The following is a 19,347-nucleotide window of genomic DNA, read 5'->3' as shown; positions in this document are numbered from 1 at the left end:
ATATTATATATATATATATATATATATATATATATATATATATATATATATATATATACATATAGATGAAAATAGCTAGATGTCCGATACAAGTCAATAACATCTGGCAAATGGACTAATATAATTTAGTAATACTGCAATATATGTATATATGTATATATAGAGTGAGAGGGAGTGAGAGAGCAACACATGCTATTAACTGCTATCATCCATTAGCTTTAATATTACGTTCTTTATCTGTATGATTGCCGATATCAAACTGATCTGTCCCAACAGTAACAATAAATTTTTGCGCAAATATAAATTGCACGATGCATGCACGATATTGGTCGTTATTGTGCAATATCTAGCACTTTTGTAATCAATTATGATGTCAAGTTTATTGTTTTTCATCTTGCGCGTTTTAATACCCGGCTATTAGTAATCGAGATTGAAATCGCTTCGCCTTTAGAGGAATATCTATTCCGAGTATTAAACGGAAAATAAACGGAAAATATACAATCGACAAATTTCAGCCAGAATTAAAGCCAATTGAATATATTTATTAATTTTCGACGCTCAGCACGCGATTCATCTTACGTTTCCACCGAGTCATCCGGCGCAATTTAATTCGTGCAAATACATTGCTCGAAATATCCGCTTCGAACATTGCGCGTGAAAATAAAGGAAAAAATATGCAATCGGCGAATTTTCGCGACGGTTGCGGACCGTTCGATACATATACTCGTTCATTTTCCATGTTTGCCATGATTCATCTTCGCTTTTCACTGAGTCATCCAAACCACTTTGACGCGACAATTGATTTTTATCGGTACTCTTCGCATTTATATAACAGTTAGAATTTCGACAAGAGGGAAAAGGAAAGACAGGTTTGCCAGTTATTCAAAGATTTTCATCGTGAAAATCGACGTCAATCTCTATCGATTACCCCATCTGAATTGGGTTATTGCAGCGATTATTCGAAATCCTTTCACGGAAATCCGTATTACGAGTAACTAATCTATTAGATCTAATGGAGGAAAGGCAGCAAGAGAATATGGGGAAAAGCGAGACAACCGAGGACGATCATGAAATTGAACGAGACTGTGGAAAGGGACGGGTCGGGGAGGGAGGTTTTTGCAGAGAGGGGAGAAGCTCTTACAACAGATTTATATGTACGTTCGACAGGCTGGAGCTAGCCATTGCGAACCGTGTTCGCCAATGCGATAGTGTCCTCCTCTATCGTTGCACGATACCTCCGGTGAAGAGAAGAAGAAGAAGAAGGAAGGGGGAACGAACCGTTCTCCTTTTACCTTCGATAGAATTTGTCCGAGACCTTGATCGAGCCAGCCGTAGTTTCGACAAAGTTATTCGTAAGCCGGTTACGAGCGCGATCGTCCGCCTGCCCGCTACGTATCGTCGCGATAGCCGTCTAGAGGACGTCCCGATCCGCTGGTTCGACAGAGGAAAATAGAGAAGAAGTCGAGGATTCGGAAGGTAGAGAAGAAGAGCCGATGTTTGGCCCAGGCCGGAAAAGATACCGGGTAGGAACGAGGGACAGTTTCGTAGCAAGTTCAAGGCTGAAGCGGTGAGGAGGCTGGCAAGCTGGATCCGTGGGACGTGGACGAACCGAGTGTCGAGAGTGCGTGCTCGCCTGGATGAAGAGTTGCATTAAATGAGTGGACGATAGGAAGACACGAGCCTCACACGATAGACAGGTACATCGATTTTTACGATTTTCCCTTCGAGTCGATCTTTCGCACCGGGCTACCCTTGACAGGAAGTGGGCATTATGGGGAAAGAGGGATGGAATTGGTACTCGTGGCGGGAGGAAGTGGAAGAACGGAGTAATCGATCGGTGGAGTTGCATCGAAATTAACAAAGCCACGTTTAAAAGAGTATCGCAGACGGACGAAATGGTTTCCGTTCACCGGTGGAAGAGACACGTCTGTCTCGACGAGTTTTAATGGAAAGCTCGTTCTTGCAGGTAGCTCGAAAGAGAGGAAAGAGGTTTTCAAAGCGCAGAGAGATTGGACGTCTCTATATCGGATTCGCTTACTGCAGGCTTTAACTGTCACCTGATCTATCGCGGCCGAACGAAATTCGACAGGTGAGTGAGCGAAGCCGCGGGACAATTTGTCGGTAAATCGTGATCTAATAAAAGCTGGACGAAACGTTCGAGAAATGAATTGACCGTTTAGCCAAGAATGCGGCAACCGAGTCGGCCGTTCCACGAATAAATCAACCACGAATTACGGGCAAACACGCGTGTCTACTTACATACGCTTACGTTTCAATGTCGAATCTTCCGAAGCCGTTGCGTAACGATAAAACGGATCGCGATGTCTCCTTGCTTTCCGTTGAAAATATTCAAATATCGCGATACCGAATAGTAGAAACTGAACGTCAGCCGGAAATTTTCATTTTGGTAGCATGCCATGGTTTATATAATCTCGAGAAAGTAGTGCTCGGCCGTAGTACGCGATATTCCATCTTCATTTACTTAGACCGTTTCTATTCACCGGAGCTCGAATTATGCTAAAACACTCCTACAGTCCTACTCTTCAATTATTAAAACGGTGAACATGGAAAGACTCTTAATACGGTTAAATAAAGAAAAACAGAGAAAACAGCGGAGTCGTAAAAAGTTTCAGCAGCTACAAATAGGACTCGTAAACTCGATCGTTATATACACACACGTGGTTCCTTCTTTTCTCTTTTTTCCTCAAATTAAACTTTTTTAAGCTTCCAGCTATGTTCGGTGGAAAGAGCGCGAAAGCGTTTTACCTCGGGAAAAAAAAGGGAAAAAGGGAAGGAAAAAAGAAAAGGAAAAATAATAAAAAAAAAAAAAAAAAAAAAAAAAAAAAATGGAGGAAAACGAAAAAAGTGAAATAACGAGCGGCCGTTTCTTTTCTCCTTTTCTTTCGTTTTATCGGCCGACTAAACGAACCGATCGAATTGACAAAAATTCGCAATGAGCACGGCCACCACTTTCGTCGGCACTGTGACACGATATAATTTCCGTGAAACTGGCCGTGAAATCGAAATCGATTCGGCGCTCGTCGGCTGCTGCAAACCGGGAAACGAGGCCGCCGAATACAAAAGTCATTGACACGTTTCTGTACACACGATACGCTGCCAAACAGCGTTGACAGCTTTCGCAAGCAAAGTACTGTGCGAATCGTAGCCGGAGACAAGAGTTTCTTGAACTCTGTCGACATATTTTCGATTCGAAATGCCTCACGCGCAACGCGACCTATCGGTGAACGTTGCCACGAGTTACGAGAAAGAGACTATTGGAAGAGTATCGAGAACCACGACAGGCGATATGTAATTTTCGAATAAGCCAAACAAGTCCAAAATGCCGATGAAAACGTCGCTTTATCATCGCGTCATCCGTTTATCATTGTTTGAGAATGCTGATTAATTTCACGTATCTTTATCTCGCAGATAAGAAGCAAATATTTTCGACTACTCCCGAGTTCTAACGACCAACGAAATTCCGTTCGATCTTCTAATAAAAGAGGTACAGGTCCAAATCGATCGTTGCAATTTTATTAATTTTTCGTGAGAGGAAGAGAATGATTTACCATCCTCGATTCGTTTCCATAGACTCTAAAAAGTAAATTCTTCTCGTATTCTAATTCAAGAAGCACATCGTTTTCTGCGATCATTTTCTAATCGATTGCACGATCATGCGAGTCTTCCAACTATTACGACACGCTATTACTTAACACCAGAACTACCGATCTTTAACGGATAACCGAACATAGCGAACATGGATAGTAGTAAGTTTAGCGACACGATGTAGATAAGTAAATATATTAACTACAGTTCTATCTCGATGCCAGTCAATTTTTTTAAAAGCAGGTCTATGTTTTTAGTAATTGCGGAAAGAAAAATTCTGGGACTGTTTCGACTGTATCGGTAGTTCCAGTGTTAAAAGTTCGATAAAATAGACAAGGTTCGCTTCGATACTCGAATTGCTCCATAATTCTTCGTTTTCGAGTGTCGGTTAAATGAACGTTTCGGTCGTTAGTTCGGAGCGACGAGAATTCGAAACTTGCGATCGCATATAGATCGCACGAGTGTTTGTCAATGATCAGTTGCACGTGCACGTAACACTCCTCGAGAGCCGGCGCTTGATCGATCGATAACAGTGACATTCGCGATCGAAGCAGAACGAGATATCGAATTACGAAAATTATGGTAAGAGAATCGTATAATCATCCGAGGTTCGCGCGGAATGTCTCGAGATGTAGGAAATCGGTCTAGATCGGAGCGCAAGGTCGCGAGAAGTCGCTCGATCCACGAGTGTCTCGAGCGATAAAGCACCTCTCGTGTCAAAGGAAATAATTTTTCTCTTTTTTCTCATTTTTCCTCTGTTAATTTCATTGAACTCCGCGAGCATTGACAGACAGCGTCTCAATTTTTCAATATTAGAACGACGTTCTGGAGCACAAGTTGACGAAGTGATTCGCGCGGAACGATAAATCATTTAACTCGAGAAGAGGGTCAATCAATGGCGACGTGGCGGGCTGTATACAATAAAGCGTTCAAGATTAATTATCGCGAAAGAATCTCGCGGTAATTATCGGTTGTTACTTTGCCCCTGTAACGGTCATTATCTTTTCTAAAAATTCCTAGAGACTTATAAAGGGATCACGATCGAGCGGGCCATTGATCACTGCGATATATACGTATCAGCTTATAATCCCATAGAAAATTCTCTCGTTAATCTTTCTAAACCGCGCAGGGCAACTTTATCGCCTCCATTGTAACCGCCATACGTACACGATGATCCTAATCGAAAGATAGAGCGAGACGTGACGGTGATATTTTCGCGATTCGATTCGCACGATCGATAGGTTGGCACTTTTATTAAGATCTTTAACTACAGTCCCGATAACAATGGCGATTTGTTTGGGTACACTTACTCGATGGCGCAGTTCGATCGATTAACGCCGGATTAAAAAGAATGTTAATATCGTTGGGAAAATGATTAAATCAATTTCGGCGGAAACAGGCTATCGGGGTTTACGTTATCGGGATAATTTTATTCCACCTGGAGAGCTACGAAATTACGATTCACTTGGCCGGGGCGAATGGAAAAAACGGAATTAATAGGACGTTTTAATTCCAGAAATAATGTAGCCATTTTCAGGAACCTTTTTCAAACATTATGCATAATATTAACGTGGCTCGGCTTTCTTTCGCCGCTTTTATTTTTATTTATCGACCAAATGACCAACGGTGAATTAACATTTATCAAGCACTTCGCGTTGACAGAATCGGCGAAGAAAATAATTGGAAATTTATTTTCGAGCGCGCGCGTATTTATTGAATATTCGAAATAATTTGTTTACCGAGTGATAAAGCAATACGTCCCAGTTATGATTTATGGATGAACATTATTCATTTTCATTACCTGTAATGTGTTCCCACGCGTGCGCTTTTATATTCTACCTTTTAAACATAATTCGTCCGTCGCTGGCCGAAACTTCGTCAAGCGGCCGCATTTCGTCTCATTTTTCTCCCTTGTCGCCAGCCCAAAGATTTTCCGTCCCGAATTTTCATCTGTCGTTACGAGAAGCCCGCGAATAATTATAAACACGCGGAAGGGAGCAAGCGTATAATCAGGCTGGCTCACGAGCTCAACAACGTTCCGCTTTTTTTAGAACGGAATTAAAAATGCAACACGCAAGCAACGTATCATGCTTCAATTAAGGTGGACGCATCTCAAACCCGTCACAGCTTCGAAATGCGACCCTGCCAGAGACGCGAGCTGTTTCGAAATTACGAATATTCCTTTCTCGCGGAATGTTTCGCGTTTTCCCTTTGCGCAGAATTCCCGACGCGGCTCTCTTTTTGGCCGATTCGAAAAAAAAAAAAAAAAGAAAAAAGAAAAAAAAATAGTCGTCCGCTCCATCGCGTCCAAGCATTTAAAAAATAAACGGCCGACGCTTGACGACCCCGGAGATTCGGAGATCTGGGTCGGTTTATCCGGATTCTTTCCTCTAATTCCCAATTCTTTTTTTTTTTTCTTTTTCATCCGCGTAATTTGTTTGCGCGATAATTAAGTTCGTTACGAACGCGCGACCCCTGTGACCCCCTCGATTTTTTTTCTAAGCGCCATAACGAGCCGCCGAGTATTTGGACCAAACGGCGGAGAACGCTGGAGAGATCGGGCCGATCGATCAATCGACTCATTGACCTCCCTAATTGTTAATAACGAACAAAGCTTTCTTAATTCGGTGCTTAATCGTACGAGAGTGGCGAACAATTATCTATTCAAGTAGTAAAATCATCTCGTGACTAGCCAATCCCCTACGACTGTTTATTGGAGATTCTATTAAAAGATCGCCGCCTTTCTTGGTCCATCTCTTAATTAAAGCCTCTGTCTGCCAAGTGTAGATCGAAAAAGTCCGCACGGAGAGAGTAGATAAAATATTACTCATGATTACGAGGCAAGAGAACGCAAAATGGAGGTAGAACTTAATTACATAAAAAGGTCGCTGGAGTATGACAACAAGAATCGTCACTGATAAAACTTCACGGAAAGAGCGAGACTACGATAGGCTTATCTTTGTACAGGCGCCTCGGATGACGTCAGCACTCCTGAAGGTATTATCGATAAAGATTGCACGCGGACTTGACAGAATTTAGCCATCGAGACTCATCCACCCCCCACCGAATAGGAGTCAAAGTTCCTACCCTTATGGTAGCTCGTGAAATCGTATGGAGCGAATTCAACGTTACAGAAGTTTTCTGCCGACCGTGTTACAGATAAAGGAATAAGAAGAGGAGCAGACAATGTCCTCGGTACACAAAGACCATAGTTTGATCCTCCATTCTCTGGCATCCTGGTAACGTAATACTCGTGCCTAACAAGGATAACGATCCTGAATTTACCACGAGAATTCCGCTGCTACTTCTCAACGTTATCTTACATTACGTTACATTATGTTGCATTACATTACCGATTCAGCTGCAGGAAAGATTTGGCATTCTCTTTCACCGATGATACCAGCGAGGATAATATGGTTGAGCGGAGGGCGGCAGCAGGAGGGACGAAAGGAATATCTGAAATGAAAAACGCTCGTTAAGAAATTACGTTGGGGAACTTTCTTTGAAACGCTTTCTCCGGGATTAACAAAATCAGATATAAATCTCGGGACAGGAAGTTCGGAACTCGTTCGAGGCGCTGACAGCGCGGCGAACGATCGTAATAACGAGGAATAAATTTTCTTCCCGTCCGAACTTTCTTCGCCCTGGCCGAGTAATTAAGTTTTCGAGCAGCCGGCTAGGCGACCACTGTCACCGCCATCGACTCCAAAAACCCCGTTTCGGGAGGGAATTTTTCTATCAAAGGGTCGAGAAGGGGTGGCAAAGGCGGCGGTCTCGCGATATTCTTTAAAACTGGGCCGACACGGGTCAGCCGTTGTTTTGTTCTCTCTTCTTGTTTTCGATCGTACGTCGAGCAGTCTCGTAAAATCGGGTCTCGAAAAGGGTCAAACGCAGCCCGCGCTCCGGGCATTAATATTCGATAGGAGCCGAATCCGCAGACCGAGCCAAACTGCCGCCTCGAGCTGGCAAATTTACATTGGAAATCGGTCGGAACGCCTGAAACACTCGGGAAAAGAAGTTCTCCTTGGATACGGGGCGACGTGACGGAGCAATGCGTTTCGACGACATTACGGATACATGTTTCGGTTTACCCGGACAAATTACACGACCGACCGATGGAATCGGTCAACTCCTCCTCCTCTCTCTGCCTTCCACTTTCACGTAACGCGTTTTCCGCCCCGGCGCCGTACGTTCCCCGCGCCGAAACGAATGTTAATTAGAATACGTTAACCGGTCCGAGCGGTGCAGCGAAATCTTTTTATCTCGTACGTACGTTATTACTCGCGATTCCGCGTTATCGAAGTCGGCCAGGGAAACGCGATTCCGCAACAATGGAATACTCCGCGCTGTATTAATATTCTATAAGGGATCGGGTTCGTGAAATACCGGGAACCGGTGCAACGAAGCTCGTGAATTTACATTAGAGAACGAGCGAACGATGTAAAGAAAAAGCAAGGTGGAAAGCTCCGCGGGAATATATGTATATCGAGCGATGAGGTTAATGTCGGTGAGATATCAGCGGAAGTGAAACGAGAAATTTGATCTACGAACTCGGCGGAGGGTTTCGTTCATGGTACATCGTGTTGAAAATTGTCCTAACGTATTAGGAAAATACGATCGCGAGATGTACAGCGAAAGGGATCATGCTGCTCGCTGTGTTCCTATTCATCGAGGTTACGAGCGCGAAATGAGAAAATAACGCCAAAGACGAACGAGACGTTCCGAAATCTGTCAAAGCTGCGCGAGTCGGACATGAAAATCGGCCGAAATGCCGGAGGAAAAACGGTAATGCGAAATCTCGGTGTTAGTTTCGGAGCAAGGACGGTTGCATCGGAGTCTTTTTTCACGGGGTTGAAACGTGCGAAGGTACGTGTACATTTTCCTACCATTTTCAGATGATTTACAGCTTGCTCGGAATTCCTATTTTAATATCTCTACCCTGATACCCGGCTCGAGTAATTAAATTCCTATTAATTATTTATACGTTATAAAAAATCGGAATAACTGCAGCGCGTGTGATTAAACAAAATACGCGAGCATCCTTTTAATTTATTCCCGAAAGTGCCGGTACGTTGTTCCTTTTTTAAATCTCCCGTACGAATTTCACGACGATTGTCATTCCCCATGCGCGACAACGTGTGACCCGCATTCGCCATTGCTAGGCGCGCGTTTCGCGCTGTAATCTAATTTCTTTTGCGTAACTAAAATCGCTTAGGGACACTAACTTGGAAAATTGTAAGCGTAACGAATCGCTTCATCGTTCCGTGCATAGCCAGGCGGTCACGAAACAATAGTTTTCCCGCGTTTTCGCGTATTCTCCCTTCCTTTTTCCTGCTCCTTCCTTTCGCTTTAAATTACGGAAATGTTTACTATAATTGTCTCGTTACGGCATGATACCCCGCCGCTTTCTTTCCTTCTTTTTCATTCGTTAGGATGGCTGCTAGATTTCACGAAACGAAGCTGATTCCACGGATGTTTCTTCGCGTCCCAATTAGCCGGGGACGTGGTTCCAACGTGCATTTGACTGCGTGCGATTAAGTAATTGCCGGCGATAAGAAATTAGCATGGAACGAGCATTACGTTGCCCGATCCAGCCGGCAAAGTTAATCTTTAATTTATGCTAACCGTTATTACCTGCTGGACTAGCCTTTAATACTGCTCACGCAAAACTGTTCGCAAAATTGTTTCCAGGATGAAAGGATAATGCAACTACTGGCCAGAAGATAACGCGACCGTATGCGATGGCGAGAAATATTTAACGAAAAAGGTGGAAAAAGTGCGTAGCCTCGATAAATAAGCAAGTCCGATGTATCTATTGGTTCCCATCGTCTTCGATTTTTTCGCCCAATCTGAATAAAACGGCTTAACTCGCGTAAGTAATGCAGCGTTTATGCAGATAAATTCAAATCGCTTTATCGTTTATTCCGACACGATTTCACACACTCGCGTTTCGTATTAATTTAAATTAATGAATTAAAAGCATCTATAGATTATTTTCGTAATTACTCCCGCTTCTCTTCCTCTCGCTCTAACCGTCTCTCTCTCTCTCTCTCTCTCTTTCCCAATCTCATCGTTTCCATGTGATTCCGATGTTACATCTGTTTCGGTCTTTTCAACGCCAGTCACACTTTCCGCAATCTCTATGGAACTTCACCGATACTTGACCCATTCCATTGTGTTAAGTTTATCGAGGAGCAACTTACTAGTATTCCGAGAGATACGTACAGGAAGGATACAGATAACGAATTACAAAACAGAAAAGACGCGTGTTATGAAAATTTATTTTACTGATTTCGTTAATCCGCTCAGGCCTACATTATCGTGATACACCGTATAGTTCGATCGTATCGTATTCGGAAAGAAATTGCGGATAAAAGAACGATAAAGGAAGAATAGAAAAGAAGAGAAATATTCCCTGCGAGACGAGCTGAAAAACTTGCGAATTTTGACGACAAAATTCGTCCATTTTGCGGAATAAAATAGGTACTCCGGGTTTCTAAGGATGTAAACGACAAATAAAGAGAAAAATCGAAGGACTCGAAGACTTCCGCGGACCATTTGGCGGAAGAAAATATTTTCAAATGCGCCGTGGAAATTTCCAGGATGCCTCGACAGGCACTCCCGAATCTTGAAATCTGAAGAAAGGACCGAGGGAAGGAATATTTCCCCGGACATTCTGGTCGAGCGATTCGAAGGAATAATTTCGTGGTATATCGGCGAACGTCCGGCCAGGAACGATCTTGTTTATCCATATCGAGGACGAATTGAAATTGATAGAAAGGAAAGAAAGAACGAAGGGGGGCTATCTTCGAGGATTAGGTCCGTCGACTCGGCCGGCTATGACGCAAAGGAAAATATTGGCGGCGAGGTAGCCTGTATACGTCAACAAAAGCGGCAGCAGACTGCCGATCGACTTTCAGAGCTGTTTCCGTGTAAGCTTCGCGAAGGCCCCTTTGGGACACGAAGTGCACTCGAACGTCGATCTCTCTTTCGATTTATTCTGTCTCGAAATGTGTATAGTATACGTGCGCCCAACTCAGCCCCGCCCTCTACGCCTACGAGTGCCGTTCACTTGCGAGCTACTCGTCGGCGAAGAATTTTCCGAATTGTCGAATGCAAAGTATCAACGTTGTGGGGTGGGGGGGGGGGGGGGGGGGGGGCGGAAATCGGCTCCCTTCGATGGCCGATTTTGCCCAAGTGCACCGTGGGGGCGTGCACTTTCGCCGCTTTATTCGAAACATTGCATTCATTTCACCACCACGATTTCATTAACTACGAACGGTTCGTGGCTCTCGGGGATAATCTTTTGTTCGAGGTTTCGACTTTACCATTTCACTGTGTGCGTGTGTCCACGTGCACGCGGATTATGACTTATCTGGAAACAATATTCTCGACCGATATCTTTTTTTTTTTTTTTTTTTTTTGATTAGTTCGAATAAAGTTTCACGTGAAGTGTAATCGTTGTTCGCCGAGTAAAATTGCTGGCGATCAAAAAGGCAATTCGATGTCACCGTATCGCTGCGTCAGTGTGGCACAGGCAAACACAGAGTAACGAGGAATCACGAAAACGTACAATTATGAACTAGAAACTGAGAGTCGAAGCGAATCACAGAGGAAACGTGAGTAATAGTGAGATAAAGACGTGGAAAGTTTGGACGGAGGAAACACCCGGTTTCGCAACTTACAGCGATAAAACATATGCTTCCGTGAAACTATGAATTGAATGATAATAAAGTTGAAAATTGGAAGAAAAGGAAAGTAACGTGATATGGGAGATAACTATGATATTGAAAAATTGTGCAGAATAGAAAGGAATAATGGGAAAAAATAGATGGGCCATTATCTCCGAATAAGCCCATAATTCGTCTAGAAAAAAGATGGTGCCGGTCTACCGAGGACGTTACGAAACTGAACAGGACGAAAAAGAACATAATGCGATGAAATGAAAAAACCGCGGTATAATGAAACATTGCGTATCAAAACGATAACCATCACGTTATGGAACTCGTTAATGACGTCGCGTTGCCCCGCAATTTGCATGCAAATATCTCGATACGAGGCTGAGAAACCTCTTTCACTCTTCTACCTGAATAATTTCGCGTGAAATTTACGTCGGACCAACTCGGCAACTTTTAGGAAATATATTCTAATTGGAGACAATCGATTATTGCCAAGATTTCGTCTTAAACGACGTAAAAAGAATTTCTTTACACGAAGTCGTACAAATTTTTCTCTGGGCCCACGTTTCGTTACGCCCCTGGCTTAGACTCGTCTCATACGCCACCGCTTTTAGTTGCAATGGCATAAACAGAAAATGTTTACGTTCGTTGAAGGTACCTCGAAGGTGTATGGGCTCGATCGATTTTTCATTTAAGTCACCGTCCATGTGAAATTTCGCTAACTAAACGATATGTTCGTTGAAATTCAGACAAAATGTTGCAGATTCCTAGAACATGAGACCTTATCGTCTTTAATGCCTCGTGGTATGTTTCATCGAGGTCGTCGCGCTTCTGAGGTTAAGTTCGACTGATAGGTTCTGTGTCTTTCCACCAGAACCGAGCTTTTGCTTTTATGTTAGTACAAAGCAAACGTGTCGTTCGAAACTATGTCAACGTGGTTCTCAATTATTCTGTAATTGCGAAATTAATAGTGCTCGATATCCAACCGATAAAATACGGAATATTATCATGTCCGAACTACCGTGAATGACAAAACTGGCGAATAGGTATAGATTTTCCAATTGTATCAATGGCATGCATCCGACAAAGTGCCCGGCACTTTCTATGTCTTCCTTATTTTTTCCGCGTATTAAGCGGTCAAAGCCTTCAGAAGTTAAAAGATTCTCTCCTCGACCAGACGTGTATGATAGAATCTCTGAATGGTTTATTTAATCTAGTTGAAAACGTTTATAGTTAATACAGTAAAATGAAACTGTAATGATACATCAAAATAAGTAACCGATCATTTTCAACAACCAAACTGTCGATTCATTGTTACCTGTATGATTGCCTTATAATCAGTGCAAGTACGATGGAATATAATATTGTGGAAAATTTGTGGGCCAAGGAAATGTAGGGATTAAATTTCTGTTTCATTCGTTTCAGAAGTTCCAAAAAATGGCCTTGATATGGTATATTGGGATTATTGCGATCCTAGGTATGAAGAATCTTCTTGTAATATTCTATAATAAATCTTAGATATTCTTTTACTAATTTGTACTTAATAATTGTTAATATATCAGTTTTAGACAAAGCATGGGCAGATTTTAAAGTTTCAACACAAGATCTAACAGTTCACGTAGATGAACAAGAAGTGTTTGAGTTATACCTGACGTAAGTACCTCTGTGCAAAGAAATATTATCTAATAAGAAGAATATAATATGTTTATTGAACAAGCACAAAGACTTCATTGTTCACTGTGTAATCTGTGTATTATTTACTTGTGTTGCTCTTATGTCCAATTATTACTTTTGCTTTCTATCTCACATCTGTGTTAAAATATTTTTTTTTAAATATTATTGGTTGATTGTTATATTGTATTGTTTTTAAGAAAATTGTATACATAGAGCAATAACATTGATAACATTATATAGTGATAGTACTGAAAAATTATATATATTTCAAGCATTATCTTATAACTGTAGCAAATTAAGATAAACCTTTTTTATGTTCCTTGATATTTTATTTTAAAGTGCTTTTAATTAACTACAATATTAGTTGCAATGTTCAATTAAAAAATATAATAAATATTACTAATGATTAATCAATTGCTTTGTATAGGGAAAGCATATCGGATGCATTGGTAACAATAGAAGTTCAACATCCAGATCTAGTTTCTACTAATCCATCCAATTTCACTATTACTGAAAACAATACACAGCACACGTGGACTATAATTGCGAAGGGTCATAGTGCAGGACACTCTATTGTTAATATTAATGTGGATCCCAAAAATATCACAGAGTAAGTATATTAATTAAAATATTTTATTTTTTTATATCAAAAGATATTGTATGATAAAGTGTTTTTGAAATTAAATAAAAAAGTATACTGGACTTATTCTTCTTGATTTGCAAATAAAGATAAAGTTACATTGATTCACAAAAAACATAGATAAGAGTTAGAAGAAATTTCTTTGATATCAAATATAGTTAAGTTGGTGTTCAAGACTGAGACAACATTGATATTTATTTTTATAAGTTCCAAAATATTTTAATCATTACATTTGCTAGTATTCAGTGGTTTACAGAGATAGCCTCCTGACCTATACTTGTCATCGAATCCTCTACTGAAAGTTCAGTCAGTCTCTGCCCATCTGCCCTGACTAGAACATGATACACTAGCTATCAATAACAAATGTATTAATACATTTAAGTTCAAAATTTCTAATAAAACGTGATTCAGTGTTATTATTTCCACCAACTGACTGTATTTAGGTATTTATGTTGCAAAGTGTGTGTCAAATAAATTAAGATTTTAAAACCTGATACTAAAGAATAATGACACTTTTCAAGGTGCTTTTAATACCTCAGGATCAATTGAATAAAGTTGATTTAAAGTAAGACAAGAGTTATAAATTTATTAATGTTTATTTGTTAAATACTGCATCGCGATACTTGTGTTTAATTCATCATAATCCTAATTCTTTATATTTTTACAGTTTTTCACAAGCATTTGTCAGAGTGACAGTTGAAAAATCAGTCATACTTTACCACATAAGTGCTGTAGTAGGATGGATATACTTTTTAGCTTGGAGCGTAAGCTTCTATCCACAAATATATAGTAATTACAAACGAAAAAGTGTTGTAGGATTAAATTTTGATTATTTATCATTAAACATTGTTGGGTTTATTATGTATGCTCTTTTCAACTGTGGTCTGTTTTGGATACCAGAAGTTGAGGTATATTAATGATAGAAATAAATTTAACTAACACTTTCTTGAACCATAGTTTCATTTAAAATTATGTTTTTCAGCTCGAATATTTTAGAAGGTATCCAAAAGGATTAAATCCTGTACAAGTGAATGATATTTTTTTCGCTTTGCACGCAACATTTGCGACTGTGATAACTATTATTCAGTGCTTTATTTATGAGGTAATTAATTGAAATTTTTTGCAAATTAGTATACAGTTATTTTACGAAATTTTTCGAGATCTTTAACGGAGGTGTTTTTTTTTTTTCTTCTTTTTTAGACAGGAAATCAGAGGGTATCTATCACCGCACGTATTATTCACGGAATATTTGCCGTCTTTATCGTAATTTCCATGATATTAGCTATAGTGAAAACAATAACATGGCTCAACTTTTTGTATTATTGTAGTTACGTTAAATTAAGCATAACGTTAATTAAATATGTTCCACAAGCATATTATAATTATAAAAGAAAATCCACCGTTGGTTGGAGCATTGGTAATATATTTTTGGACTTCACTGGTGGTATTTTGTCAATGTTGCAGATGATACTTAACGCATACAATTACGGTAATGAATTAAACACATGAAAAATTAAACAATTTTTATTCCATCTCGATGGAAAGTGTTGATCTTTCTTCAATTAATTGTGTGTGTTTTTTTTTTTTTTTAGATGATTGGGAAAGTATTTTTGGAGATCCCACAAAATTTGGTTTAGGATTTTTTTCAGTCGCGTTTGATATATTTTTCATTATACAACATTATGTTCTATATAGGTATGTATATTTTTAATTTTTTCATGATCATAAATCATTTTACTACCAACAACTTCGTAGAAATATACGTAACGTTTACATCTTGAAATAAATTATTAACATCAATAACGTTGGAAACCATCGAAAAGTGTGTGTTGCTTGCACTAATGCATTATTAAATTATTAATAGAAATTCTATGTATTAGTTTGTATTAAAGGTAATTGCGTTTATTGCATGTACAGAGTAAGGCTATAACCTGCATGCATCAGAGATTCTATGTATTTAACATTCTATATTTAATTTCTTTGTAACAAATTTAAACTTTCTGCTCTTTAATATCTACACAAATGATTAATGACACTGATAATCAATATAGACAGACCATACATATATACCTACATATATAAGTACATAATATATAAGTATAAATATATATTGTATATATTATAATGTGTCAAATTTGATGAAAAATCTTTATTTGCACTATTTATTACTTTCTTAAATCAATTTAGTTTCTATAAGTATGTATGTGCTTTTCCTGGTATGAATCGTAGATATGAGGCAGCAAAAAATTTGTTTACAGATTTATCAGTGAAAAGATGATTGACCTCAAACAGAGAATATAAGCACCTCTCGTCATCAATTTTGTTTTCAAATCATCTCACAACCATCTCACATTTTTTTCTTTTAAGTTGCACGTGCTTGCAAAATCATAAATTCTTACAGAGTAGGTAACCAGAATGCAAGAAATAACGAAATACTGCATAAACAAGAGAATTCATATGACGAAGATTCGGGAACACTTACGAAAGATGTATGGTGTTGTGGTTTTCTAACTCAAAAATAGAAGTATAATAGGAATATAAATCCTACAAACTTCATTTCGGCAGAAATGAAAGTACAGCATTCAGTATTTTAAACGTCTTAATACATATCATTACTGTATAACAAAAGTTATACAAAAGTTACATTTCATTCAAAATTTTAAAATATGTTTATTCGAAATGAAATTATTTTTACTATTTTTTAATGTTTTAATGAATCTCAGTTGGTTGTTAATTATGCATAAATAAAAGCAAACATACTTTGGTTAATAGTTGTAATTATACTAATATATCAAACAATATTGCAAATATGAATGAGAGCGGTGGTGATATTGTAACGTTCAATAGTAGAAATTATTATTTCATTATAATTTTCTATTTTTCTTTACAAGCTATAGTTAATAGCTCAACCTTTCCCCAAATTGTTAAAAACCGCAATTGTTCATGTTTTTCCGTTTATATGAAGTTATAATAAAAATTGTCTGCATGTTCCTATGCACTTCAACCTAATTGTAAATACCAATATTTCAAAATTTTATTGTATTTCAAAATTAAACATTTTATATCATAATTTGTATTATGGTGCTGCAATATTTAGGCATGCAGCATGTATTGATAGTATCTTTATAATGAGGATAAATTATAATAAAGTCGTTGTGAGTTGTATTGGATAATAATTAAAAGAAAATGCCTTCTATATGTTCTACGATAATTTTCATTAAATTCTTATAAAACGAAACAATAAAACGTTCGGGCTCGATGATGCTTTGACATAAAAATTGCTTAAAAAATTCGGATACTATAGGAAGGTTAATGTTTAAATAAAGAATATGTAATAATTTGGAGTAAGTCAATTATTGCATGTGTGTGTATGCGCGCGCGATATGTGTGTGTGTGTATGCGTATGCGTGTATTGTACTGTATGAAAATTACTAACAGCACTAATTAAACTAACATTTTACAATGAGTGAGAACTGATCATATACTACCGAAGAAACGTGTATCATGAAAGTAGAATCACTCGCTAGACACAATTGCATTTTCTCTATTTACCCTTTTAATATAAAGAATAGTCATATACATATAGATTACTTTTCACAGGGAGCGTAGGCAATACGTTAAAATACCTGGTAGCAGTTATGGAGAAGACAAGAAATTGAACATTTGTTCTTAAATAACTATATACATATATACACACAATACATATCAAAATAAAAAATAATCTATTTATCTATAATTTACATTCAAGAACGAACGCTGACATTGCTACCAATCCTATGAGGTTCGATTTGAATACGTTAGATAAAATTTTATTCTTACCAAGTAATGTATGATGTATTCATCCATGAAAGTCCCATGTAATTGTATAACAAAAGAAATGTATGCACTTATTTGAAATCATCCGTAAAATCAAATAACTCACTTTTTACAACAAAATTATACACGTCCGACGCACTGCTTACGTGTAAGGCAAATTGTTAACTGCCCAATTCAAATACCTATCGATATCTCGATTCGATTCAATTCGATGAAGCAGTGCCATCTATTGGTCGAACGAAGTGACGTGATCTATATAGCCGGACGTGTCCTATAAAGTTATTAGTTTTCTTTACACAAAAAGTGAGGTAAGTTTATTTTGAATTTAATTGTAGAAATTTTTATAGGAAATTATAAAATATTATTATTAAATAATAGTTGCAAAAAGTAATATTAATAAAATCTATACAAAATTACGATTCACAAGAGAATCTTAACTTGAATATTGAATATAACCTCTTTGCATAAATATTAATTTGTGTAGATGTTTATATATTCTTACTTTTTTGTCAATCTATAATAAAGATATATGTTTAATAGTCTTTTAAATATATATTCATATTTCAGAATGAATATATTTTCATTTTTGCGACCAACACAGACTGCATTATTCATTCATAGGAATCTGAATTGTTGGACAGCGGCAATAACAAAAAAACACAGAAAAGTGTATTTAAATACATATCCTGTACACCTTGTTTTACCAGATGGTAGCTCTATAAACATTGATTATCATGAACCAAGGAGAATTATTACTCTCCCCATTGATATTACAATTCTTTCTGAGGAACAGCGTCAACTTAGATTGCAAAGACGTAAATCCATTCAGAAAGTGAAAATCGTTGATGAATACCAAGATGATTTCGATGAAACTCAGTTTTATTAATAATGGAGTTGTAATTATTACTGTTTAAGTAATATATATTTTGTATAGCTAGTATTATACTTTCAAGTATAATACTGTAATACTAATTATAATATATACAAGTTATGAAACAAATAATTATTTTATTTCTTTTCTTATATCTTTTGCTAGCTTGTTTATAATAATAAAAAACAATATTCTGTAATTTTCTATTATGTACATAGTAAACATAATGTAATAAAATTATAAATATACATCAAATTAATTGTATATGTCTCTCTACTATAATTGTTATCCACAGTTAGAAGATATAGTACTGACATATTTTGATGCATTACAGAAATAATTTCCCAGTGAAATGACCTTGATAAATTAATAATAGTATTATTCGCTATGCTCGTTTCATATTAATTTTGATATGTACCATGTACGGTTACAATTATTGATGACAAAGTGAAAGTTCTAGAAGAAACATTATTTAAGATGACTTCATTCGTTGACTATCAATAACAATGACTATCTCCTCATTGAATTTTCTCTGACTATCGCGTTTCAATATACCTTTTTCCAATGGTCTTTATGTTAATTGTGAGGAATTGAGAAAAAGTGTTGGATTTTTAGTGACGCAAGCAACGAAATAAAGAAAATAAAACTGCTTAAAAACATTCTGTAATAAAAATGGAACGGAATGCTTAGTTATAAAAAAGTTTGCTTTTATTCGTGTTTTATTACAAAACAAAAAAGAAAATAAAGAAAGCTAAATGCTTAAAGATATATAAGTATATACGTGTTAAGAATTAAACGAAAATCCTAAAATGGTAATGAAAGTGATAAAAGGAAAAGACAACTTCGTCTCGATCGCATTAATCGATTTTAGTTAGCGATTATTCGCGAAAGCGAGCTGCGATCCTTTCTATCGCGGGAAGGGGGAACTAAGAAGCCATTTTCGGTTTCAGTACGATGATATAATATTTGGTAATGTGTTGTTCGTATGTGACTGTGCGAATGCTTTCGATAGTAGTGAAACTCCTCTATTGCGACAACCGAAGAAAATTTTACGGCCTTTC

The 19,347-nt window shown here is 37.8% G+C and overlaps 2 protein-coding genes across 15 annotated transcripts; both read left to right on the top strand.

The window, feature by feature from the left end:
- The first annotated feature begins 1,188 nt into the window (after nucleotides 1-1,188).
- Nucleotides 1,189-17,331, top strand: Ctns (lysosomal cystine transporter cystinosin). Of its 14 annotated transcripts, none has more exons than XM_017896713.1 (11): nucleotides 1,189-1,697; nucleotides 1,971-2,089; nucleotides 9,298-9,478; nucleotides 12,711-12,762; nucleotides 12,848-12,938; nucleotides 13,387-13,569; nucleotides 14,267-14,507; nucleotides 14,582-14,701; nucleotides 14,800-15,088; nucleotides 15,192-15,294; nucleotides 16,001-16,173. In XM_017896713.1, the coding sequence occupies exons 4-11, from the start codon at nucleotides 12,723-12,725 to the stop codon at nucleotides 16,119-16,121; spliced, it is 1,188 nt and encodes a 395-aa protein (XP_017752202.1). In that variant the 5' UTR covers nucleotides 1,189-1,697; nucleotides 1,971-2,089; nucleotides 9,298-9,478; nucleotides 12,711-12,722; the 3' UTR covers nucleotides 16,122-16,173. The 14 variants fall into 14 exon arrangements, with proteins under 14 accessions (XP_017752202.1, XP_017752200.1, XP_017752201.1 ...); XM_017896711.1 differs by having other exon boundaries at nucleotides 1,967-2,089; XM_017896712.1 differs by lacking the exon at nucleotides 9,298-9,478 and having other exon boundaries at nucleotides 1,967-2,089.
- Nucleotides 17,332-17,650: 319 nt separating this feature from the next.
- On the top strand, nucleotides 17,651-18,301 carry mRpL55 (mitochondrial ribosomal protein L55). Its single transcript, XM_017896720.1, has 2 exons — nucleotides 17,651-17,723; nucleotides 17,983-18,301. Exon 2 carries the CDS (start codon nucleotides 17,984-17,986, stop codon nucleotides 18,299-18,301), a length of 318 nt encoding a protein of 105 aa, XP_017752209.1. The 5' UTR covers nucleotides 17,651-17,723; nucleotide 17,983.
- The last annotated feature ends 1,046 nt before the right edge of the window (nucleotides 18,302-19,347 follow it).

The sequence above is a fragment of the Eufriesea mexicana genome, unplaced genomic scaffold (genome assembly GCF_001483705.2).
Source record: "Eufriesea mexicana isolate 0111107269 unplaced genomic scaffold, ASM148370v2 scaffold372, whole genome shotgun sequence".
Classification (NCBI taxonomy): Eukaryota; Metazoa; Arthropoda; class Insecta; order Hymenoptera; family Apidae; genus Eufriesea; species Eufriesea mexicana.
Note: the sequence above shows the minus strand (reverse complement) of the source record. Positions and strands in the feature narration are given on the sequence as shown.

What these genes read in the sequence shown, in the direction of transcription:
- mRpL55 (XM_017896720.1), top strand. Translation starts at nt 17,984, where the DNA reads ATGAATATATTTTCATTTTTGCGACCAACACAGACTGCATTATTCATT.
- Ctns (XM_017896704.1), top strand. Translation starts at nt 12,017, where the DNA reads ATGTTCGTTGAAATTCAGACAAAATGTTGCAGATTCCTAGAACATGAG. An exon ending in GATCCCAAAAATATCACAGA is followed by an intron (nt 13,570 to 14,266) that starts GTAAGTATATTA and finishes ATATTTTTACAG; the next exon opens with TTTTTCACAAGCATTTGTCA. An exon ending in TTTGGATACCAGAAGTTGAG is followed by an intron (nt 14,508 to 14,581) that starts GTATATTAATGA and finishes TATGTTTTTCAG; the next exon opens with CTCGAATATTTTAGAAGGTA.